Source organism: Carassius auratus, chromosome 3, assembly GCF_003368295.1.
Source record: "Carassius auratus strain Wakin chromosome 3, ASM336829v1, whole genome shotgun sequence".
Lineage (NCBI taxonomy): Eukaryota > Metazoa > Chordata > Actinopteri > Cypriniformes > Cyprinidae > Carassius > Carassius auratus.
In genome coordinates this window covers 27705954-27731027 of record NC_039245.1, presented here as the reverse complement: position 1 = coordinate 27731027, position 25074 = coordinate 27705954, and the positions used below count along the sequence as shown (strand labels likewise).

General features: G+C 36.6%; 3 protein-coding genes across 4 annotated transcripts; all 3 read left to right on the top strand.

Moving 5' to 3' along the window:
* The first annotated feature begins 959 nt into the window (after positions 1-959).
* On the top strand, positions 960-3278 carry LOC113053158 (immunoglobulin lambda-1 light chain-like). Of its 2 annotated transcripts, XR_003277176.1 has the most exons (4): positions 960-1108; positions 1308-1684; positions 1949-2039; positions 2750-3278. XR_003277176.1 is itself a non-coding variant. In XM_026217946.1 (3 exons), exons 1-3 carry the CDS (start codon positions 1057-1059, stop codon positions 3085-3087), a joined length of 702 nt encoding a protein of 233 aa, XP_026073731.1. In that variant the 5' UTR covers positions 961-1056; the 3' UTR covers positions 3088-3278. The 2 variants fall into 2 exon arrangements, 1 of the variants encoding a protein (XP_026073731.1); XM_026217946.1 differs by lacking the exon at positions 1949-2039 and having other exon boundaries at positions 961-1108; positions 1308-1605; positions 2736-3278.
* Positions 3279-17011: 13733 nt separating this feature from the next.
* LOC113053150 (immunoglobulin kappa light chain-like) lies at positions 17012-19180 on the top strand. Its single transcript, XM_026217934.1, has 4 exons — positions 17012-17169; positions 17485-17777; positions 18042-18075; positions 18657-19180. The coding sequence occupies exons 1-4, from the start codon at positions 17118-17120 to the stop codon at positions 18983-18985; spliced, it is 708 nt and encodes a 235-aa protein (XP_026073719.1). The 5' UTR covers positions 17012-17117; the 3' UTR covers positions 18986-19180.
* Positions 19181-22462: 3282 nt separating this feature from the next.
* Positions 22463-24623, top strand: LOC113053145 (immunoglobulin kappa light chain-like). Its single transcript, XM_026217921.1, has 4 exons — positions 22463-22640; positions 22956-23239; positions 23510-23543; positions 24104-24623. The coding sequence occupies exons 1-4, from the start codon at positions 22589-22591 to the stop codon at positions 24430-24432; spliced, it is 699 nt and encodes a 232-aa protein (XP_026073706.1). The 5' UTR covers positions 22463-22588; the 3' UTR covers positions 24433-24623.
* Positions 24624-25074: the final 451 nt, after the last annotated feature.

Genomic DNA, 25074 nt, shown 5'->3' with positions numbered 1-25074 from the left:
GGTCACTTAAACCCGCGGACATGAAGAACAACCCACAGCAACAGTGTTAAAGTAGGGAAACCCACAGACTTGGCAACACTGGTTGGCGAACACTTCTAGGGACAAATGTTTTATATACATATATATACATGACTTGTACATGGCATTGATTATAAAACCTATTAATTTCATATATTAATGCTAAACAAAGCATATATTATTTATCCTTTGGTTTGAATCATTTGTAATGAGTCGTTGTCGCTGTCAAAGCAGGAAAAGCTGAATCTTTTAAGTTTTCTTAGAAGATCTCCAGGACATGAGTGTGTGGTTCTTTGTAACATGAAAAGCTGTTTTATCATCATCATCATAATCATTATAAATGCTTGCATACGTATTCACATCTGCTGTTTAAAGTGTAACCTGCTCCTGGAAGAACCCAGATTTTGTTAGAGAACATACCTGAACCACAAGCATCTTGAAAAACAAAGAGCAATACTTGCAACACACACTCCTTCTCTGTAACCTTGCAGGTAAGCAGGTAAGCATCTTTTTCAGTGCACAGTGTGTGTTCATCTTTTTCAGTGCACAGTGTGTGTTCGTGGTCCTCTAATAGCCACAGCATCATGGTCGAATAATATAACACATAATATATTTATTTAATAGCAACATACAGATGATAATATAAATTTGTAATGGTAAGATGCAGGTAATTATGCAAAATGCATATGCAAGGCAGCTCTCATGCATGGTTACTTCTTGTGTGTGTGTGTGTGTGTGTGTGTGTGTGTGTGTGTGCGTGTGTGTGTGTGTGTGTGTGTGTGTGTGTTGGGGTTGATCTGTGCAGGTGTGCAGATTACTTGGGTTTCTCCCCTTTAGCTATATTGAGAAAAAGCACAGAGATTCAGAAAGGATGAGGAACCGAAACACACTTGAACCACCTGCTTCTCTTTTTTGATCTCTCTCTATCTCTCTCTGTGTGTGTGTGTGTGTGTGTGTAAGCTACATTTTTTTAATATAAAAGAGCCGTGTATCTGAATGCTCTCAGATCTTCTCTGATCATCTACACAAGGTAAAGCCATGAAGATCCTGAACGCTGTGTCGATCACTGGACTCCTGCTCTCTCTGACTGGTAAGACTGTCACTATCAAACAACACTAATATTAATTTACAGATTATAAAATGACTTGAGGAGTAAACCACTTGTGGACATTCGGTCAGAGCAGAGTAATCAACGATGCAATGATGAGATGAAGCTGATGTGTCTTTTTAGTATACATGTCCAAATTAGTGCAGTTATTTAACGTTCATGTCCTTCTTGTATCTTTTAGGTTTAATGGCATATAATTTGAGTCAGGAGAAGTCCAAGTCAGTGAAACTGGGTGACAAGGTGTCGATACTCTGCACTGCAGAAGATGATGATTATTTCATTTCATGGTACCAACAAAAAACCGGTGCTGCTCCTCAGTTTCTGCTTCGTAATGACATAAGAGCAAGTGATTTACCAGCCAGGTTCACTTACACTGACTCAGGCAATCAGGATTATCTGACCATTGATGGAGTGAGAGCTGAAGATGAAGCTGTTTACTACTGTGCTTGTATTGACAGTACAGGAGGCACAGTGCTTCAGTCCAACAGAGCCGTCGTACAAAAACCTCCTGCATGACCTCCTCTGAAGAGTGAGGCCAGAAATCTCCATGAATGTGAAGTGAGTGGAATGCTACACATTATTAACACATTAACACATATTAACACATTAACACACATTAAATCATGTATGATTAATTAATTTGATTCATGTGATCCATTCATTTTCACACTAATCATTTCTCACACTGAATTTTACACATGATTCATTAGTTCACACTGATCAGAGATAATGAACACAGGCTTTATAGAGAGTGTTATCAAGCTTTGGAAGTGGGCTCTGTACTAAATCCACTAAACTTTCTGCTCTTTTGTCCGTGTTCAGAGGTGGTGAAGTGTTCAGATTACAGCGCTGAGGTTTTTGTGCTGAGCTCAAACACCGTGAGTCTCTGTGTTTGCTCAAGGCACCAACCTTGGTAAGAAAACATTTGTTTTATTGATTCAATCCTTATTTCAATGTTTAGGTCAATATGGGTGAATAAGAACATTATTGACAAAAGTTAATCTTTTTTTAATCATTTTAAGGCTGGCAAAAATATACAATTTTAATTATGTTTTTTTAATAATAATATATTAATTTTTTTAAATACACTCCAATATTTAAAATAAATTTTTTTGTTAGTTTTTTTGTTGTTGTTGTTGTCGTTTGTTTGTTTGTTTTTACAAAAAACACTATTGATAATATACATTTTAATATATGCAATTATTTATTATTATTAAACAGAAGAATGAATGAAATATATATATATATAAATGAAGTCTGTGCATTTTTGCAAAGAAGTGGATATCAGGTTGATGCCCAAAATCTGTTGAATGTACCTAAATATAAAAAAATAATAACATGACAAAAAAAAAAGCAAACCGAATGATTAGAAACAATAACAAAAACATTTAAAATGACTCTTTGTAAACTAACAAGGAAGTAAATAATAAAGCACTGCAATACATTGTAAGTAATAATTTGGCATATTAATTAATAGAAAAATCAAATCCACTGAATCTACTTTTTAATCCAAGTTTTATCCTTAACAGACATAAGCCGTATAGACTGTTTAATACTGAGTGAAGAATAGCAACAGTGTTCTTGACGATGGTGCCTCGTTTAATCGAAGTGTTGTCCCTGTAGTGATATCAGCTCGTCCGTCGTCTCCTCCGTCCCTGCTCCTGCTGGCTCCTGCTGCTCCTCTGCTCTCTGAGGGAGATGTCAGTGTGCTGTGTGTGGCTCAGGGCTTTTACCCTGACGGTGTCACCGTGTCCTGGTCTGAGGACAGCAGCGGTGTGACGGGGGACGAGGTGCAGACGGCTCCGTATCAGCGTCAGGCCGATGGCACCTTCTCCCAGACCAGTGTCCTGAAGCTCAGTAAGCAGCGCTGGAGCTCCGGGAGAACCTACACGTGCAGCCTGAGTCACCCGGCGCTTTCCACACCGCTGAGCCAGAGCACCAGCCTCAACCAGTGTGTGTAGACCGATCACACACAGCTGTGTTACATACAGAGAGAAATATATATAATGCATCTCAGTGAACACAACTTGTCTTTAATAATGAGTGTGTTGTCCATTTAAACAAGTTCTTCTGTTATTGTGAAAAGAGTTTTGTGGAGCTCTTCTTTGTTGCTTACTCTAGTAAATAAAGCATTTAAATGTTTCAAATGAAAACTATAGAGTCTAGATGTTTTGCAGTGTTTGTTCCCTTTTTTTTCAAATGATAAATAAAAGTTTCATTTTCAGTTTTCAGTTTTCTTTTCATGAGATCTGATTTGCATATGGTTGATCATCAGTGCATGAAGAGAACAAGAAAACCTTTTTTGGACAGAGAATTAACAAAATGCAGTGAAGACATTCAATCAAGAGTTTATGATAAAAATATGCTGTAATGCAACAACTGTAGAGCACATCTATAGCACAGTTAAAAAAGGCTGTGACACATTTTAAATTATAAAATCAAATTCAATCCAACAGATTTTAGGCTGTCAGCTCCGAAAACAAAAGTGTTTCTCTTCTCTCTCGCCATCTTTTAGTGACATTCATGAGAAATTCAATATCGAGATGTTTGTGTGCACACATTGGACTCAAACTTCCAGAATGCAATTCAGATAAAGATTCATATGATACTTTTTTTTGTGCACTGTAAAACATTTCAAGTCGGTTTAAACTTAGAAACGAAAGTTCACCTGCTGCCTTAAAAACACGAGTTAACTCAACTTAAATATACTCTTTGTTTTAACTCAAAACGTGTTTTACAAGTTATCTAGCTAATGAACATTCGTTGTTTCAACTTTATTCTCTGAGTTTAAACAACTTATAAGGTTACATTATTGAAAACTCATAATCAGCATAAGTCGTCTACTCAAAAATATTTTTATTGTAGGAAAGTCTGTTGCATAAATTTAACATTGGTTTTATGATATTAAACAGTTTTATTGTTACCAAGAATTTTACAAACATTTCATCTTTTAAAGATTTAAAAATGTAAAGAACAGAATGAAAAGTAACAATAAGTGGAATGTGTGTAATCAGTCTAGTGTGCTGGATAAACTGGTTCCCACAGTCGAGTCCTGCAAGCACAGCAGAAACACCATCAGGTGCAGGTGAACACAGATTACAGCAGCGTTATTCACTGCTACACACACTCACTCACACACACACACACTCAGCAAAAGCTTCAGAAATTCTCAATTTACAACCTTGTAATAAAAACACATCTAAACATTTATGCTTCTGATATTATTCAGCAGTACTTCTGTTTCACTTGAAATGGTGGGTAATATAAATTGAACAGTGTCAAGTATCCGAAGTGTCCTCTAAAGACTGCAAATGTTACATGTTCCCTCCGATATATGGTTTGAGACCAGTCTATAAATTGTATCTCAGGAGTTTGTTTCGAAGTCCGTGTATCTTGGCAGAACAGTGGTCAGTTTTAATCTTCATGATCACTTTCTGCAGGAATTTGAAGGAGTATCTCATACTGCGAGGATATTCAAGGTTAAGGGAGTAGATTGTGCCCATTAACAGAGCAAAGCCAGTGGGTATGTCTCTCAGATTGTGGAGAACAATGGTCTCCTCTACCACCACAGCCACGTTGGAGACATCAAGAGGAAATGCATCACTCAGGACACCTTCATGTCCAATCAGTAGTCCAACACGCATTCCCTTCATGACATCCAGGGTTTCACCATGAACCTAAAACAAATGGACAGTATCAATCTTAACTTAAAAGGCATTTAATAGATTTGGTCTAATTATGATCACTGATCATAATATAGATGTGCTCTGTTTGACATAAACCTGGCTAAAACCTGATGATTACATTATTTTATAAGTCCACCCCCCAAGATCACTGTTATAAACATGAGCCGCATCTAAAAGGCAAAGGGGGAGGTGTTGCTTCAATTTATAACAACGTTTTCAGGATTTCTCAGAGGGCAGGCTTCAAGTATAACTCGTTTGAAGTAATGGTGCTTCATTTAACATTATCCAGAGAAACAAATGTTAATGATAAATCCCCTGTTATGTTTGTACTGGCTACTGTTTACAGGCCACCAGGCCACCATACAGACTTTATTAAAGAGTTTGGTGATTTTACATCCGAGTTAGTTCTGGCTGCAGATAAAGTTTTAATAGTTGGTGATTTTAATATCCATGTTGATAATGAAAAAGATGCATTGGGATCAACATTTATAGACATTTTGAACTCTATTGGGGTTAGACAACACGTTTCAGGACCTACTCATTGTCGAAATCATACTCTAGATTTAATACTGTTACATGGAATTGATGTTGATAGTGTTGAAATTATTCAGCCAAGTGATGATATCACAGATCATTATTTAGTCCTGTGCAAACTTCATATAGCCAAAATTGTAAATTCTACTTCTTGTTACAAGCATGGAAGAACCATTACTTCTATCACAAAAGACTGCTTTTTAAGTTATCTTCCTGATGTATCCAAATTCCTTAATATATCCAAAACCTCAGAACAACTTGATGATGTAACAGAAACTATGGACTCTCTCTTTTTTAGCACTTTAAATAAAGTTGCTCCTTTACGCTTAAGGAAGGTTAAGGAAAACAGTTTGACACCATGGTATAATGAGCATACTCGAACCCTAAAGAGAGCAGCCCAAAAAATGGAGCGCAGCTGGAGAAAAACAAAACTAGAGGTATTTCATATTGCTTGGCTGTAAAGTAACATATCCTACAGAAAAACATTAAAAACTGCTAGATCCGATTACTTTTCTTCTCTTTTAGAAGAAAACAAACATAAGTTAAAAGAACTAGTTAATTATAAACCAATTTCGAATCTCCCTTTTCTGTCCAAGATACTAGAAATGGTGGTATCCTCACAATTCCTTCTTAGAGAAAATGGTATATGTGAGGATTTCCAGTCAGGATTTAGACCGTATCATAGTACTGAGACTGCTCTCCTTAGAGTTACAAATGATCTGCTCTTATCATCTGATCGTGGGTGTATCTCTCTATTAGTTTTATTGGATCTTAGTGCTGCGTTTGACACAATTGACCACAACATTCTTTTGCATAGACTTGAACACTTTGTTGGCATTAACCGTGCATTAGCATGGTTTAAATCGTACTTATATGACCGCCGTCAGTTCGTAGCAGTGAATGAAGATGTATCATATCGATCACAAGTGCAGTATGGAGTAGCTCAAGGCTCAGTACTAGGGCCGCTGCTCTTCACGCTTTATATGTTACCCTTGGGAGATATCATCAAGAAACATGGTGTTTGCTTTCACTGTTATGCTGATGATACTCTGCTCTATATTCCTTCGCGGCCCGGTGAATCACACCAATTTGAAAAACTAATGGAATACATAGTCAATATAAAAAACTGGATGACGAGTAATTTCTTAATTTCCTATGCTCTCAATGTCAAATGCAGAAATGTTAATCCATGCATTTATGACTTCAAGGTTAGATTATTGTAATGCTTTATTGGGTGGTTGTTCTGCACGCTTAGTAAACAAACTACAGCTAGTCCAAAATGCTTACTAGAACCAGGAAGTATGACCATATTAGCCTGGTCCTGTCAACGCTGCACTGGCTCCCTATCAAACATCGTATAGATTTTAAAATATTGCTTATTACTTATAAAGCCCTGGATGTTTTAGCACCTCAGTATTTGAATGAGCTCCTGTTACATTATAATCCTCTATGTCCGCTACGTTCTCAAAACTCAGGCAATTTGATAATACCTAGAATATCAAAATCAACTGCGGGGGGCAGATCCTTTTCCTATTTGGCGCCTAAACTCTGGAATAACCCACCTAACATTGTTTGGGAGGCAGACACACTCTTGCAATAATTAGATAAAACGGAACCGGAAACACTTCCCATAACACCCGTTGTACTTACTACATGATTAGAAGAATGGCATCTACGCTAATATTTGTCTGATTCTCTCTTGTTCCGAGGTCACCGTGGCCACCAGATCCAGTCTGTGTCCAGATCAGAGGGTCACTGCAGTCACCCGGATCCAGTACGTATCAAGACCAGATGGTGGATCAGCACCTAGAAAGGACCTCTACATCCCTGAAAGACAGCGGAGACCAGGACAACTAGAGCCCCAGATACAGATCCCCTGTAAAGACCTTGTCTCAGAGGAGCACCAGGACAAGACCACAGGAAACAGATTATTCTTCTGCACAATCTGACTTTGCTGCAGCCTGAAAACTACTGGTTTCGTCTGGTCAGAGGAGAACTGGTCCCCAATCGAGCCTGGTTTCTCCCAAGGTTTTTTTCTCCATTCTGTCACCGATGAAGTTTTGGATCCTTGCCGCTGTCGCCTCTGACTTGCTTAGTTGGGGTCACTTCATCTACAGCGATATCGTTGACTTAATTGCAAATAAATGCACAGACACTATTTAACTGAACAGAGATGACATAACTGAATTCAATGATGAACTGCCTTTAACTATCATTTTGCATTATTGACACACTGTTTTCCTAATGAATGTTGTTCATGTTGTTGCTTTGACGCAATGTATTTTGTTTAAAGCACTATATAAATAAAGGTGACTTTGACTCATCCAAGCTTTTTAGAGAATATATCAAAATGAAGTAAAATCATGATATGTCTTAGTGCAATTGTCATTATTTCATTGGACCATTTCTATATAGAAGTCACAAAACAAGCCACTGGAGAAGCACTAATTAGGCTAAAAGCCACTGTACAGTCAATTATTATAAACAAATAATAACAAACAATAGCAATTTAATTAATTGATTACTATTATTATTGAACCTGGAATGAAAAGAAACGTCAAAAACACAAAAACAGAATCATGACAGTTAAGTGAATACTTTTAATCTCCATCCTTAGTGCTTCAGATTCACTGGTACGTTAACAATGCGTAAATATATTTTCTTACGTAACACATCTTGATTATTTCGGCAGTATCCTCTGAAAAGAAACGTGGAAGACCAAGTAAGGCAGCTGTTCTTCGGTTCTGATTTGTGTCCTACAAACAATTATAAACAACACTGAGTGACTGCATTATACAATTAGAATCCCTATGTTAGTAAATATTGATTAGGGTATCAATTCAGATGTCCCAATTTTATTCCGATTCACAAGAACTCGATTTGATTTAATTAATCAATTTTCAATGGCCCCACCACAAAAAAGTAATAAATTAATAAAATGGTTAAGTTTTTGAAGTCAAAGTCACCTTTATTTATATAGCGCTTTAAACAAAATACATTGCATCAAAGCAAATGAACAACATTCATTAGGAAAACAGTGTGTCAATAATGCAAAATGACAGTAAAAGGCAGTTCATCATTGAATTCAGTGATGTCATCTCTGTTCAGTTAAATAGTGTCTGTTTTTATTTGCAATCAAGTCAACAATATCGCTGTAGATGAAGTGACCCCAACTAAGCAAGCCAGAGGCGACAGCGGCAAGGAACCGAAACTCCATCGGTGACAGAATGGAGAAAAAAACCTTGGGAGAAACCAGGCTCAGTTTGGGGGACCAGTTTTCCTCTGACCAGACGAAACCAGTAATTCCAGGCTGCAGCAAAGTCAGATTGTGCAGAAGAATCATCTGTTTCCTGTGGTCTTGTCCTGGTTGTCCAAGGTCTTTACAGGGGAATGGTATCTGGGGCTCTAGTTGTCCTGGTCTCCGCTGTCTTTCAGGGATGTAGAGGTCCTTTCTAGGTGCTGATCCACCATCTGATCTGGATACATACTGGATCCGGGTGACTGCAGTGACCCTCTGATCTGGACACAGACTGGATGTGTTGGCTACAGTGACCTCGGAATAAGAGAGAAACAGACTAATATTAGCGTAGATGCCATTCTTCTAATGATGTAGCAAGTATATAGGGTGTTATGGGAAGTGTTTCCGGTTCCAGTTTACCTAATTAATGCAGCCTAAAAATCCTTTAACGGATTTGGATATTAAAAGCATATTAGTATGTTATGTGTATGCCAGGATAAAGAGATGGGTCTTTAATCTAGATTTAAACTGCAAGAGTTTATAATTAACACATCTGTTTTTTTTCAGAATTTAGCAGAAAGAAATTACTCGTCATCCAATTTTTTATATTGACTATGCATTCCATTAGTTTTTCAAATTGGTGTGTTTCACCGGGCCGTGAAGAAATATAGATCTGAGTATCATCAGCATAACAGTGAAAGCTAACACCATGTTGCCTGATGATGTCTCCCAAGGGTAACATATAAACCATGTATCCTTGTATTGCAATAAATGTTATGACACCCAAAATTTTAGATACCACTAAAATTTAACAATTAGATTCCATATAATACCACAGCTCATACTACTTACATCACTTTCAAAGATTATAAAAAAACAAGTAAACATTTATTAATTAAAAGAAAAAAAAGAAAAATAATAATAATGAAATGATAATGAAATAATCAGTGCTTTTCAGGTAGGTTATCAGTATTTTTTATAAACCAAAATGTAATTAAGTATACTTAATATCAAATGTAAAATAAATGTTAAATAATTAGTTCATTGTTATTCATACCTCCTTGTCAAGGCACTGCATAAAACTGCTAATGCTCAACCTCCTGCTTGACGACACAGCTGCTTTTTAAAGCTCTAAATGACTTGGCACCAAGGCATCTAGTGCATTTAAGAATGACTGCAGTAGATCGGTGGTGATGGTACTTCTTACGGTAATTGCCCACCTTGAATTTTAAACTGAAAACCCATCCTTTGGCAGAACCTGGCTCTTCGAGACAAGGGTCCTTTGCTACAAGAGCTTTGGCTACACTTTCATACTGATCCTTAGTAGGATATGGAGTGTATTTTGATATCATATCAGCTAGTTTGTCCAGTATTTCACTCCTTACACCCTTGGAGATAACAATGACTGTTCCATCTCTGGCATAGGAATCATTTGCTGCTCTCAGTATAAGTTCAACATCATGGGAAAAGTCAGGAATTACGAAAGGATCAGACCAATGCACTGATGAAGCATTAGTTGGTGAATTCAAATTTGCAGAATCTATTGTCAAGTGAGAAACTGAATCAGAAAATGTGAACAAAAAATTATTTCAGTGTTGCTCAATCAGTTGGTAGATCTTTGATATCTCTCAAATTGCAGAGTTCATTTCCAAAATCTGGATCTTCAAACTGTAGAATGAAGTTTTCTTGCAAACCCAAACTGGTACGTAGTACTTAACATCATTTCTCAACTGACTCAGGCAAACTTGAGTTGCCTTGAGTTGCCATTTCTTGAGTTGACACAGTAATTCTGAGAAGCATCTTGGAGGAATCAGCAGCTGTAACTAGAGGACAATAAAATAAAACGAATGCAAAAGGCCATAGAATTATAGACAAAAGTATGGATGGGCATTTTTAAAAAGTATTGTATTCAAATTAGTTTATTTAAATGACGTATAACGATAAAGACGTTTTTTTTTTTTTTTTAATGCATCAACTTATCCAATTCTGAACAAGCTTACGATAAGTCAATTTCACAAAAAGCTTACATTATATCTTAAGGTTTTCTTTTAGTTGATAACCTTAAACAATATGTAAGTTTAAATCACATTAAAAGCTTCCTTTGTACATTGTGAATGAATGCTGATGCTTTTATATACGGTCACCTTCCCTCACAGCCGCGAACACGTGTTGAGTGCAGTGCGCACGAGCCGTACGCAGCCCAACATTAAATCGGTTACCTGACCATCGACAGCTTTAATCAATTGCATCGCTTAGCGACAAATCGATCATCGATTAATCGTCGACATCCCTAATTTAAAGGATTAGTTCACACACAAGTTTTCTTTTTTTAGGAAAATGACCAATCATTTGGCTAGATAAGACTCTTTTCCTCGTCTTGTATCGTGTGTAGACTTTGATGCTTGCACTGAAACTTACATTTTGACCTTCAACCGTTTGAAAGCCGTTGAAAGTCTACTATATTGAGAATAATCCTGGAAAGTTTTCATCAAAAACCTACATAAACATCTTGGATTACATGGGGTCGTGTAAATTATCAGGAAATGTTCAATCCTTTAACAATTGGTGAGTAACAATTGGACATTCTGCCATACTCAACTGTCTCAAATCTTTAGTTTGCGTGCTTGCTATTTATCAAGGGTTCACTGCATTTACAGCTAGCAAAGCAACGTAGTAAAAATCTAATAGTATTTTTACTTTTCCAATAATTGCTAATTACAGATCAAATATTTAAAAATGTGACAATTCGTGCACATCCCTAGACAAAAGTCATGAAATTTTATAATGAATACAGAACAGCAAGGACCGAATTAAACATATTGTGTCATTGTATTAGGTCAGCAGTGAGTTCATAAATAAAACAGTAAAAATAAAAATATAAAAAAAAGTTCACCTTACCTTATTTTATATTATCCTTCTTAGCTGACTCAGGAGCACTCAGTAGGGCAACACACCTTGATGTGAAAATAACTTTGAGGAGTACTCAACAGCCGCAACTGTGAATAAATAAATAAAAACAGTAACAGATATCAGAAGCAGCAATTAAGACAAAGCCCATTAAAAATTGTACTCAAATAACTGCATGGTCTGCATTAAATTTGTTAAAGTAATTGCATTAAGCCTGCAGTGAGTAAACAAGCTAAACACCAAGATTTTAAAGATTTGTTTGTTTATGTTTACTATACCTTATTGTAACATGAATGTCCTTGGAGTAATGAGCAGCTTTCCATCAACAAGGTATGCGACGAGGGGGATGTAGTCTTTCAGCTGTTCAGGTTGGACAACCACAGTTACTGCAGGGTCTTTTTTGGTGAGCTGGTAACACCTTAGATTTTCCAAGAAGCCAGCTGTGAACAGTTCAATAATGAAAAGCATGCGCCCATCCACTAAACAGATTTAGAGTACTTTTCCAAAATCTGGTAGTCCACTTGTGTACCCAACTGAGATCACCATTCCTTTGGAATATTTTGTGCCATTTAAATACACAGTGGATGTTAATGAAACAGTGTCCAGACCTTTAAACTTGTTCCATGTTGCCAACCTGATAGCAGCACCCAAGATGTCCACAGATACAACAGATACATGACCAGTTTCAATGCTTGGCTTAAAAACACTTGGCATCTCCAGATGCCAACATTAGTTGATGTCTTGTGGCTAACGTGTGAAGAACATTTTTGAATTTGCCAGAATCACGGACCAGCTTTTTAAAGAAAGAATGTTTTGCCTCAAATCTATTCAATTAGGGGAACGAATTATTGGATTAACATAGGATAATGTTCCAAATAATGATGTTTAGGATGCAATTTAGTACATGGAAACACTTTTAAAAGCAACTGTAAATGGTCAGAGATTTTGGCTTGCAGGTAGCACAGGGTTTCTGTTGTGAATGAGGAGCTGGATAACAACTCAACAATTTCTTTCAATCAAGTTTTTTCCCCCTCTGGAACACAGTGGCCAACTAACAGTTGAAGAAATCTCAGAAGTGCCCAGTTCTCGTGTCCATTGCCACCGATAGTTTTTTTTTTTTTTTTTTTGAAAGCTTTTTTATGTTGTCTGGGGTCTGTTAGTTTTTTCATAGAATTGAAATGGGAATGTTTTTATTCTCTCATTGAGGTCATTCAATGTAAAGTACTTCGTAGAAATCAGATCTGAGAGGCAGATGCAGAGCTCCACGGGTACAATTCCTTCAAATGCATCATGTAGAAAATCCGGTGGAAATTCTTTTGCAGCATGAAAGTGAGCCAGTCTGTTTAGAGGACAGTCTCTCTTTATACCATCAACACAAGACACATCACTTTGCTTAAGCACATTAACAGCTTCATCGAAAAATCTTGGTTTTCTCAAGGTAAAAACCCCACTTCTGACATTATACTGCTGAAGATCTACACGACTTGCCGTACAAAATCTGCAAAACCTGTCAACATTGAAAGACTCTTGAAATCCAACAAGTGAGTGTGCACCCAAATTGTCTGCAGATACATACAAAACTGTCCCTTTGAGATCCCTAATCAGAGGCTCTTGAACCTTGCTGTAACCATATTCTTTTATGTGTACAGTTTTGCACAACACAGCTAGATAAATTGGTGATAATGTTGAGCGAAGTCATATGGGTAAATTGGCAATCACCCAATATACCCCACAAATGTTGTGCTTTTTTTGAAGTACCTAACGGATTACAAATTTCAAAATCACCAATATATAGTCCAAGAGCTATACCCTTTTCTTCAGAATCTTGTTTTCTCCATCTCGAAATGAACTGTAATTACCTTCATGTTGACTGGATCTCTCTAGTGTCTGAAGTACCTCTTTTCGTTCCAAAAGTTTACGGAGCAAATCTAAAACAGGAACATAAACAAAAGTATGATTTTTTTCTTGTGCATTTAACACATACTCAACTGGTTCAATAAGAGAAAAGTTATTTTTATAAAACGACTGTCTTTTGCGCTCCATGCCAAGAGGCCCCTCCCTTGAGAGAAATGTGAGTGGGTTCAAAGTTTGTAATTCCTCAGTCAATAAAGTTACAACAGAGGCATCAACAATTCAATTATTGTCTTTCAAAATATTATCATTGAGAGTCTTTATGTTTTGATGAAAAAATTCTCCAATGTCAAATAACTCATCAACTATTTCCTGTACTGCTGAATTTGATACATGTAAAAATGTTTGAATGCGGAGAAATAGAGATCCCAACTGATTTTGGATGGCTTTGCCATTTTCAAGTCCAGATCCAGCCACCTCTAATACAGATTCAGTTTCAAGTATATCTTCAGTATCTGAAACAAAGTCGTCTTCAACAACAGGCACAGAAACTGCAAGCTCTGCCACAAGCTCTGGTCTGAAATTTTCTAAAGTGGAAAGCTTATGATAGCGACTTTTATGAGAAGTAAAAGTAGATAGCACAACAGACTTGAAAAAACAACCTGCAAAGGGACAATTAACAATTTCTCTATTTTTCAAATGAATCTTCAGATGGATGAAATATTTGTAAATGTCTCAATGCTCTAAGAATTAACCTGTATCCTTTTTTATGTTCTTTTAAATGACTTTTAAGTTCTGCTTGGGTTTGAAAATTTTTTAAACAGTCTTTGTGAATACAGATGATGCCTGAACTCCTTCGATGATGCCCATGACACTCTTTGTAGTGCTGTAATATTCTTCCCTGACCATTAGTAGAGAATGCACAAACCCTAAATATCCACTTCATTAAGGGAACATTCTTGAAATCTGTCAAGAGGAAGAAAAATATGAAAAAAATGACAGACATAAGTCAAAATAATCACTAAATAAAGGTGTTAAAAATGTCAAGAATTTTTTTTTTTTTTTGCCATGCATTGCCATTAGATTTGTTGTGCCAAGTTCACACGTAACGTTACTCCGTCTTCAGTGCATATACAGTATGTGTAAGCGGTGCAGAAGCAGCAGCAAGAGCGCATTAGTAGCGCGAAAGCACATTAATATAATATATCTCTCTGCTCGCACGCGGATTTCCTTTGCTCTTGCATAAAACCAGCCGCGCTCTCTCAAATACATGCTCCTCTCCCCCGCACACTTCAAACGTCTCTCCTCTTTCTGAAACAGTTTCCTGTCCCCATACCCGGTCTGCTCTGATCTGCATTCTGATTGGTTCTGACAGCATACTGTAGAAGGTCAGGGCCGCGGAAAATCGTGGTATAAAGCTATTTAGAAATCGTGCATGCTCAAATTATGGTTTTATGATGATTTCGATTAGATGCACAGCCCTACGCTTGAGACGTGTTTTATATTCATGTTATGTTCTACACTAAACATAAACCCTCAAACAGCCAGCTGATCATCACCCTGTGATTTCCACTTAGAGTGTCCAAAAATGAGCTGTGTAATGTTGGCTAAGTTAACGAATTCATCGATGGCAACGGACATTTTGTTCAATAACCATGTACATAGTTACAAACACTGATCTCCATGATGGTGAGTTCAATAAAACAATCTAAACCTTTGTTGATTCTCAATAAGAGCTACTGTAGTCATCTGACAGAAATAAAGTCAATCTGGTTAGTAATAAGTGAAGCTGGTAAGGCTGTTTTTGGAGTTATATAATTCTCCTCTATTGAGATCTTGAGAAATAAAATGTATTTTTATTTCAGTTGATTTCATCTTCGGCTGTGGCTAAAGTGAGTTATAGTTCTTGTGTTTCTCTTTCCTTTGGTGATTCTTCTTGTTAACAGCAGCTGTTCATCATTATTGGTCAATCATCACACAATTATCTTCTTAACTCCAGCACTGCTTCAATGCTACTTTAACAGTCTGTAGTGTGGAAACACATGAGCACTGAGAAGTGTTTAACACCGGAGACTTTGCAGTGAACTATTCATAAATCTTACCATGACTGACGCATTTAAATCACATTTGTGTTTATTCACTTATGTTAAAACTATGCAATCTAAATGAATGGAAAATTTGTATGCAGATGAAATACATACAATTCAAATTTAGACCGAAACATTTGTTTTGTGTTACTGTTGGAAACGTGTTAAAAAACTAGTCGAACAGCAGTCTGTTGACCTATTAAAACCATTTGCATGGCTAAACAATGGATAAATATACAGGGATGGGCAGTATTTCAGATACATATTTAAAATATGTATTTATATTTATTTTTATTTTTATTTTTATTTATATTTATACACTATATTCTAATTCTATTCTTTATTTAAAAAACTTGCCCCTTTTACACTTGCACTCTATTCATTTACTAATTGGTTGTTTTCTCTAAAAACAAAACTCACACTAGCTCCTCTAATCTTTTTGTATTCAATCTGTTTTCTTTTTATTTATTATACACTTAACAAAAGCAAAATATATAGCCCATTTGTTTGGTCGTAGTCTTTGCTGTAATATTGATTTTTTTTGTAGTATTGAGCTCTTTTCCTGCTTCATGGGGAGTAAAATTATTCATATTAAAAGTTAAAAGGCGCACATTAACATACTATATAAAACATGAAGTAAAAACAACAATTTATAACATACTATATAAAACAATGAAGTAGAAACAATTAAAAACGTGTTCTCAGTGATATTGAGTCATTTTTGCCTCTGTTGAAAAGCTGTAGATATAAAAGGAAATGTTAATGATCAGTGAAGCGAAGCGATCTAGTGGAACAAGTCAACTGTGCTCAAACGAAAAAAGCCAGAACAGAAAGTGTAAGCAAATTCACAGATGAACCTCTATTAATATTAATAGCTATTAATAGCTATTAATAGCTGCCTCTCTATTAATAGCTCTATTAATTGCTTTCACCAATGAAGGTCTAACAGACAGCTGTGTGCACTTCTGATACAAAGCTAATAAACAAAATTAGTGTAATGTTGTCATGCCAGAAAGTTTTATTTTACTATAACAACACATCATGAGGTGTTTTATTCCTCTTAGACCACACAAATTCCCCATCCTTATGATCCTTATTTACTAATGAACCCATCATATCTTTTAATGGGGGAAGTCTGTGAAATTAGTTAATCTTTTTCAGTCTCTTTTTTTATTAAAACAAATACAGTTTGTCAGTGACAAACAGCAAAGCACAAACTCAATCCACAAAACCTTCTTTAAAATCAAAATCTATAGAATTGAGAACGAATCAGAACAAGCACATTAATATAAACCTGCTGTACTTCTGTCAGTCAGAGCTGTGTTATAGATCATTAATCAACAGCGCTGTGCTGTAGCAGCAAACAATACACTACCAAAAAATATACTTTGTCTAGAATTCTTTGAAATTAATTTAATATTTAAGTAATATGTAGTAAATTTCTGGTGTTACTATCCACTCCCTCACCCTTACCAGAACCAACATCCCCCCACCCACACCTTTTTTTTTTTCCTTTTTAACTTGTATGCAAATTTGAAGATGCACTGATGTGGTGAAAGTGTGTGTGTGTGTGAGAGAGAGAGAGAGAGAGACCAAGTGTTCTTGCTCTCCTTATAAACATCAAGCATCTTTATAAGTGCACAGGACACACTCTGGTCTCTAATCCCTGATCACCTCCACCAGTAACCATGATGATCCTGAGCACCACTGCTCTCGCTGGACTCCTGCTCTCTCTCTCAGGTAAGACATCTTTTTAATTCAGTTTTGTTTCCCAGTATGAAAGCAAAATGTTCCTGCTTGATTCTTGCCCTCTAAAGCAATTTTTACATTATAACGAATATTGTAAACATAATGTCCAGGTTTATTTGAGAGAAACAAGGTTAAAAAGCAAAAAGACTGGAGGATTGTCAAGCATGAGAAGTGCTATCAATCATCTAATCCTGTCAATCATGTTTCTATTGTAGTAACTTGTTGTGTAGTTGTTGAGTCTAGTGGGAAATCCCACTGAAGAGAAATCAGGACCACATTTAAATTGGGATTCTTGTGTTTTTCCAGGGTTTGAGGCCATCGTGCATCTGACCCAGGAGAAGATCATGAACGTGAACACAGGACAAGACGTAAAGATTCTCTGCAGGAGAGATGATAGTGGTAGCTGGGTCATTTCCTGGTACCAGCAGAAAGCTGGAGGTCCTCCAAAGTTCATACTAGCTGATAGCTACAGAGCCAGTGGTCTGTCCAGCAGATTCACATACACAGACAATGGTGTGAATGAGTATCTGAACATCGCCCGAGTGGAAGCTGAGGATGAAGCGGTGTATTACTGCGGCTGCATCATTTGTCAAAGCCATCACAGTGCTGCAGTTCAATGAGCCACTCGTACAAAAACCTCTGAGTGTTTCAGTCGTCCTGAAGATCTGTCCCATTCAGTCCAGGAGCTCCAATCCAGGCAGGAGTGATTAGAAAACCTTCTTCATGATTTCTCATGCTGCATGTGTGAAATAGCTCCTGATTTGTCACTTTGAGCTTCAGTATTGTGAACGCTGAGGTGTTCAGTGTGAGCAGCAGCAGTGTGCTGTGGAGACCAGGTTTTTGTACGACGCTGTTGCACAGTGAGCAGCTTCGGTGGAGGCACCGAGTTGAGGATCGGTGAGTACTTATCTTTTCCTGCACTTATTGAAAAATAAGATTACTGTTAATTTTCATGAAAACAGACATAGTTAGTGGAATATGATTTGATTTTACCCAAATATAACGTAATGGCCACGTTATTGTCCCATTGCAATCCAATAATATTCTACCAACTATATTAAACTGTATTTGATTTAAATGTTTTAGAGTATTATTATTTGAATTTAAATAATTCAGTGATAATTTAACAAATTAATAATATGTTTTTATTTTTTATATTATTTCTTTGTTTTCTTAAGTGACAAATCAATGATATTTTGTAATAGATAACCACTATGGACTTTTTTTATTTAAAATAAACAATGAACTAATTTACTATAAAAACAATAAAAATTAAAAATGCAGGCTTACTCTTTGTATTTTTGCTTCTATTTCGGACTTCATTTTTAAAAACAAAACAAAACAAAAAATAATAAATTATTTATTTAATCAACTGATTTTAGAATTTTTGCTGTGAAATGTAATTTAGTATGAAATTTGAAGCATGATGGTCACATCAACATTCTCAGTGACTCTAGTTGTAACTGGTTCCTCCTCAGCTCGTCCGTCGTCTCCTCCGTCCCTGCTCCTGCTGGCTCCTGCTGCTCCTCTGCTCTCTGAGGGAGATGTCAGTGTGCTGTGTGTGGCTCAGGGCTTTTACCCTGACGGTGTCACCGTGTCCTGGTCTGAGGACAGCAGCGGTGTGACGGGGGACGAGGTGCAGACGGCTCCGTATCAGCGTCAGGCTGATGGCACCTTCTCCCAGACCAGTGTCCTGAAGCTCAGTAAGCAGCGCTGGAGCTCTGGGAGAACCTACACGTGCAGCCTGAGTCACCCGGCGCTTTCCACACCGCTGAGCCAGAGCACCAGCCTCAACCAGTGTGTGTAGACCGATCACACACAGCTGTGTTACATACAGAGAGAAATATATATAATGCATCTCAGTGAACACAACTTGTCTTTAATAATGAGTGTGTTGTCCATTTAAACAAGTTCTTCTGTTATTGTGAAAAGAGTTTCGTGGAGCTCTTCTTTGTTGCTTACTCCAGTAAATAAAGCATTTAAATGTTTCAAATGAAAACTATAGAGTCAGTGTTTGTTGCCTTTTTTCTAATTATAAATAAAAGTTTCATTTTCAGTTTTCAGTTTTCTTTTCACATGAGATCTGATTTACATATGGTTGATCATCAGTGCATGAAGAGAACAAGAAAGCCTTTTTTGGACAGAGAATTAACAGAATGCAGTGAAGACATTCAATCAAGAGTTTATGATAAAAAAATGTGCTGTAATGCAACAACTGTTTGTGTAGTAGTGTTAAAGAAAAGTTGAGTCTGATCAGAATCTGGGTTTGTGGATGTTCCACAACATTAAATTTAACTGCAAAGGGATAAAAAAAAGGATGTGATCTTTAATATAAAAAAATAATTATAATTGTTGGCAAATTGCTGTAGAATGAGAGGAATAACGGTTTACTAAAATGAGAAATACTATGTTTTTGTGTTGATTTGATGTCACTTGCTGCGCTCAGGGTTGAGGAACCAGTCCTGAGTAGAAATTAGTAGGTGTTTTCATAGCGAATAATTGGAGTTACGGCATTATATTTTAATGTATTATTATTATTTATTTTATTTTTTTTGCAGAAATCTATCTGTTGACAATACTCCTAAAGAGATCACATTTCATTTCTGTCAAAATACATGAGCTTATAAAGACTAGCATCTAACAATTAATTTATAACAATTATGACAGTTCCAAGGTGAGTCTCCAGGGGGCGCAGTGTGCCTCCATGACTTCTTTAACAAGTTTTTTTTACAAGTTGCTTTGTTCTGCTCTGGTCTCATAGAGGACATCTATAGCAAAGTTAAAAAGGCTGTGTCACATTTGAAATTATAAAATCCAAATGAATCCAACAGATTTTTGGCTGTCAGCTCCGAAAACAAAAGTGTTTCTCTTCTCTCTCGCCATCTTTTAATGACATTCATGAGAAATTCAACATCGAGATGTTGGTGCACACACTGGACTCGAACTTCCAGAATGCAATGCAGATAAAGATTCATATGAAGATCAATGTTTACTTTTTGGCTCTTGGCCCTTACTGGTTTCATGATAGATTTTACTCTGGCTCCAAGACTGTATGTTAATAAAAGCACATTTAATACAGTCAGAAAAGGCCAGAGAAAATATCCCTGGATTGATGATGATATAACCATGTACATAGTTACAAACACTGATCTCCATAATGGTGAGTTCAATAAAACAATAAACCGTCAACATCTATTCCTCATATTCATATTAATATTCATTCTTTATTGTCCTCAATAGAGGAAATTTGTTTTCACAGTCCGTATCAAAAGTAACATTCAACACTCATCACATACACGTACAACACAGTATTTTGTACACATGAGTAGATTAGGCTTTCTGTAAATTCAGAGATCTAAACCTTTGTTGATTCTCAATAAGAGCTAGTCATCTGACAGAAATAAAGTCAATCTGGTTAGTAATAAGTGAAGCTGTTAAGGCTGTTTTTGGAGTTATTTAATTCTTCTCTATTGAGATCTTGAGAAATAAAATGTATTTTTATTTCAGTTGATTTCATCTTCGGCTGTGACTAAAGTGAGTTATAGTTCTGGTGTTTCTCTTTTCTTTGGTGATTCTTCGTGTTAACAGCAGCTGTTCATCATTATTGGTCAATCATCACACAATTATCTTCTTAACTCCAGCACTGCATCAATGTTACTTTAACAGTCTGTAGTGTGGAAACACATGAGCACTGAGAAGTGTTTAACACCGGACACTTTGCAATGAACTATACATAAATCTTACCATGACTGACGCATTTAAATCACATTTGTGTTTATTCACTTATGTTAAAACTATGCAATCTAAATGAATGGAAAATTTTTATGCAGATGAAATACATACAATTCAAATTTAGACCGAAACATTTGTTTTGTGGTACTGTTGGAAACGTGTTAAAAAAGTAGTCGAACAGCAGTCTGTTGACCTATTAAAACCATTTGCGTTGCTAAACAATGGATAAATATACAGGGATGTGCAGTATTTCAGATACATATTTAAAATATGTATTTATATTTATACTTTATTTGTATTTGTATTTATATTTATACACTATATTCTAATTCTATTCTTTATTTAAAAAACTTGCCCCTTTTACACTTGCACTCTATTCATTTACTAATTGCTTGTTTTCTCTAAAAACAAAACTCACACTAGCTCCTCTAATCTTTTTGTATTCAATCTGTTTTCTTTTTATTTATTATACACTTAACAAAAGCAAAATATATAGCCCATTTGTTTGGTCGTAGTCTTTGCTGTAATATAGATTTTTTTTTGTAGTATTGAGCTCTTTTCCTGCTTCACGGGGAGTAAAATTATTCATATTAAAAGTTAAAAGGCGCACATTAACATACTATATAAAACATGAAGTAAAAACAACAATTTAGAACATACTATATAAAACAATGAAGTAGAAACAATTAAAAACGTTTTCTCAGTGATATTGAGTCATTTTTGCCTCTGTTGAAAAGCTGTAGATATAAAAGGAAATTTTAATGATCAGTGAAGCGAAGCGATCTAGTGGAACAAGTCAACTGTGCTCAAACGAAAAAAGCCAGAACAGAAAGTGTAAGCAAATTCACAGATGAACCTCTATTAATAGAGTTCTGCTTTCACCAATGAAGGTCTAACAGACAGCTGTGTGCACTTCTGATACAAAGCTAATAAACAAAATTAGTGTAATGTTGTCATGCCAGAAAGTTTTATTTTTATTTTACTATAACAACACATCATGAGGTGTTTTATTCCTCTTAGACCACACAAAATGTTCCATCCTTACGATCGTTATTTACTAATGAACCCATCATATCTTTTAATGGGGGAAGTCTGTGAAATTAGTTAGAATCTTTTATAGTCTCTTTTTTTATTAAAACAAATACAGTTTGTCAGTGACAAACAGCACAAACTCAATCCACAAAATCTTCTTTAAAATCAAAATCTATAGAATTGAGAACGAATCAGAACGAGCACATTAATATAAACCTGCTGTACTACTGTCAGTCAGAGCTGCTGTTATAGATCATTAATCAACAGCGCTGTGGTGTAGCAGCAAACAATACACTCTCAAAAAATAGACTTTTTCTAGAATTCTTTGAAATTAATTTAATCTTTAAGTAATATGTAGTAAATTTCTGGTGTTACTATCCACTCCCTCACTCTTACCAGAACCAACATCCCACCACCCACACCTTTTTTTTTTCCTTTTTAACTTGTATGCAAATTTGGAGATGCACTGATGTGGTGAAAGTGTGTGTGTGTGTGTGAGTGTGTGTGTGTGTGTGTGTGTGTGTGTGTGTGTGTGTGTGTGTGCGAGACACCAAGTGTTCTGGCTCTCCTTATAAACATCCAGCATCTTTATAAGTGCACAAGACACATTCTGGTCTCTAATCCCTGATCACCTCCACCAGTAACCATGATGATCCTGAGCACCACTGCTCTCGCTGGACTCCTGCTCTCTCTCTCGGGTAAGACATCTTTTCAATTCAGTTTTGTTTCCCAATATGAAAGCAAAAGGTTCCTGCTTGATTCTTGCCCTCTAAAGCCATTTTTACATTATAACAAATATTGTGAACATAACGTCCAGGTTATTTGACAGAAACAAGGTTAAAAAGCAAAAAGACTGGAGGATTGTCAAGCATGAGAAGTGCTATCAATCATCTAATCCTGTCAATCATGTTTCTATTGTATGAACTTTTTGTGAAGTTGTTGAGTCTAGTGGGACATTCCACTGAAGAGAACTCAGGATTACATTAATAGCTGGGATTCGTGTGTTTTCCCAGGGTTTGAAGCCATAGTGCATCTGACTCAGGAGAAGATCATGAACGTGAACACAGGACAAGACGTAAAGATTCTCTGCAGGAGAGATAGTGGTAGCTGGGTCATTTCCTGGTACCAGCAGAAAGCTGGAGGTCCTCCAAAGTTCGTATTAGCTGATAGCACCAGGGCCAGTGGTCTGTCCAGCAGATTCACATACACAGACAGTGGTGTGGATGAGTACCTGAACATCGCCCGAGTGGAAGCTGAGGATGAAGCGGTGTATTACTGCGGCTGCATCAATTGTCCAAGCCATCACAGTGCTGCAGTTCAATGAGCCACTCGTACAAAAACCTCTGAGTGTTTCAGTCATCCTGAAGATCTGTCCCATTCAGTCCAGGAGCTCCAATCCAGGCAGGAGTGATTAGAAAACCTTCTTCATGATTTCTCATGCTGCATGTGTGAAATAGCTCCTGATTTGTGACTTTGAGCTTCAGTATTGTGAACGCTGAGGTGTTCCGTGTGAGCAGCAGCAGTGTGCCGTGGAGACCAGGTTTTTGTACGACGCTGTTTCACAGTGAGCAGCTTCGGTGGAGGCACCGAGTTGAGGATCGGTGAGTCATTATCTTTTCTTTGCACTTTCTGATTACTGCTAATTTTCATGAAGACAGACATAGTTAGAGGAATATGATTAGATTTTACCCCAAATACAACTTAATGGCCACGTTATTGTCCCATTACAATCCAGTAATACTCCGTTACTGTATTTGATTAAAATGTATACATTTTTATTTTAGAGTATTATTTAAATTTAAATAATTCAGCAATAATTTAATAAATTCAATAAAAAATATATTTTTTTTATTTTAATTTTTTCCTCAAGTGACAATATATTTTGTAACAGATAACCATTGTGACTTGTATTTATTTAAAATAAACAATGAACTAATGTACTATAAAAAAATATATTAAAATGCAGACTTTCTCTTTGTATTTTTTGTTTCTATTTCTGACTTTTTATAAACAAAACAAAACCAAAAAAAGAATTAATTACATTTAATTAATCGATTTATTTTAGAATCTTTGCTGTGAAATGTAATTTAGTATGAAATTTGAAGCATGATGGTCATATCAACATTCTCAGTGACTCTAGTTGTAACTGGTTCCTCCTCAGCTCGTCCGTCGTCTCCTCCGTCCCTGCTCCTGCTGGCTCCTGCTGCTCCTCTGCTCTCTGAGGGAGATGTCAGTGTGGTGTGTGTGGCTCAGGGCTTTTACCCTGACGGTGTCACCGTGTCCTGGTCTGAGGACAGCAGCGGTGTGACGGGGGACGAGGTGCAGACGGCTCCGTATCAGCGTCAGGATGATGGCACCTTCTCCCAGACCAGTGTCCTGAAGCTCAGTAAGCAGCGCTGGAGCTCTGGGAGAACCTACACGTGCAGCCTGAGTCACCCGGCGCTTTCCACACCGCTGAGCCAGAGCACCAGCCTCAACCAGTGTGTGTAGACCGATCACACACAGCTGTGTTACATACAGAGAGAAATATATATAATGCATCTCAGTGAACACAACTTGTCTTTAATAATGAGTGTGTTGTCCATTTAAACAAGTTCTTCTGTTATTGTGAAAAGAGTTTCGTGAAGCTCTTCTTTGTTGCTTACTCTAGTAAATAAAGCATTTAAATGTTTCAAATGAAAACTATAGAGTCAGTGTTTGTTCCCTTTTTTCTAATTATAAATAAAAGTTTCATTTTCAGTTTTCAGTTTTCTTTTCATGAGATCTGATTTGCATATGGTTGATCATCAGTGCATGAAGAGAACAAGAAAGCCTTTTTTGGACAGAGAATTAACAGAATGCAGTGGAGACATTCAATCAAGAGTTTATGATAAAAATATGCTGTAATGCAACAACTGTTGAATCTGATCAGAATCTGAACTTGGGTTTGCGGATGTTCTACAACATTAAATGTAACTTTTGGATGTAGCTTGGTGCACTCAGGGTTGAAGAACCAGTCCTGAGTAGAGTTATTCCTAGAGAATAGTGGGATTTACAACCTTTTACTTTAATGTAGTATTGATTGTGGCTAAAGCTCTCAAGGGTCAAAGTTTCAGTTTCCATTTTTTTGCAGCAATCTATCTATTGGCAATA

Coding starts and splice junctions, on each gene's coding strand:
- LOC113053150 (XM_026217934.1), top strand. CDS start 17,118: ATGATGATCCTGAGCACCACTGCTCTCGCTGGACTCCTGCTCTCTCTC. Junction 17,170..17,484: donor ACTCCTGCTCTCTCTCTCAG/GTAAGACATCTT, acceptor GTGTTTTTCCAG/GGTTTGAGGCCATCGTGCAT. Junction 17,778..18,041: donor GCATCATTTGTCAAAGCCAT/CACAGTGCTGCA, acceptor TGTTGCACAGTG/AGCAGCTTCGGTGGAGGCAC.
- LOC113053145 (XM_026217921.1), top strand. CDS start 22,589: ATGATGATCCTGAGCACCACTGCTCTCGCTGGACTCCTGCTCTCTCTC. Junction 22,641..22,955: donor ACTCCTGCTCTCTCTCTCGG/GTAAGACATCTT, acceptor GTGTTTTCCCAG/GGTTTGAAGCCATAGTGCAT. Junction 23,544..24,103: donor AGGCACCGAGTTGAGGATCG/GTGAGTCATTAT, acceptor GTTCCTCCTCAG/CTCGTCCGTCGTCTCCTCCG.
- LOC113053158 (XM_026217946.1), top strand. CDS start 1,057: ATGAAGATCCTGAACGCTGTGTCGATCACTGGACTCCTGCTCTCTCTG. Junction 1,109..1,307: donor ACTCCTGCTCTCTCTGACTG/GTAAGACTGTCA, acceptor TGTATCTTTTAG/GTTTAATGGCATATAATTTG. Junction 1,606..2,735: donor ACAGGAGGCACAGTGCTTCA/GTCCAACAGAGC, acceptor GTTTAATCGAAG/TGTTGTCCCTGTAGTGATAT.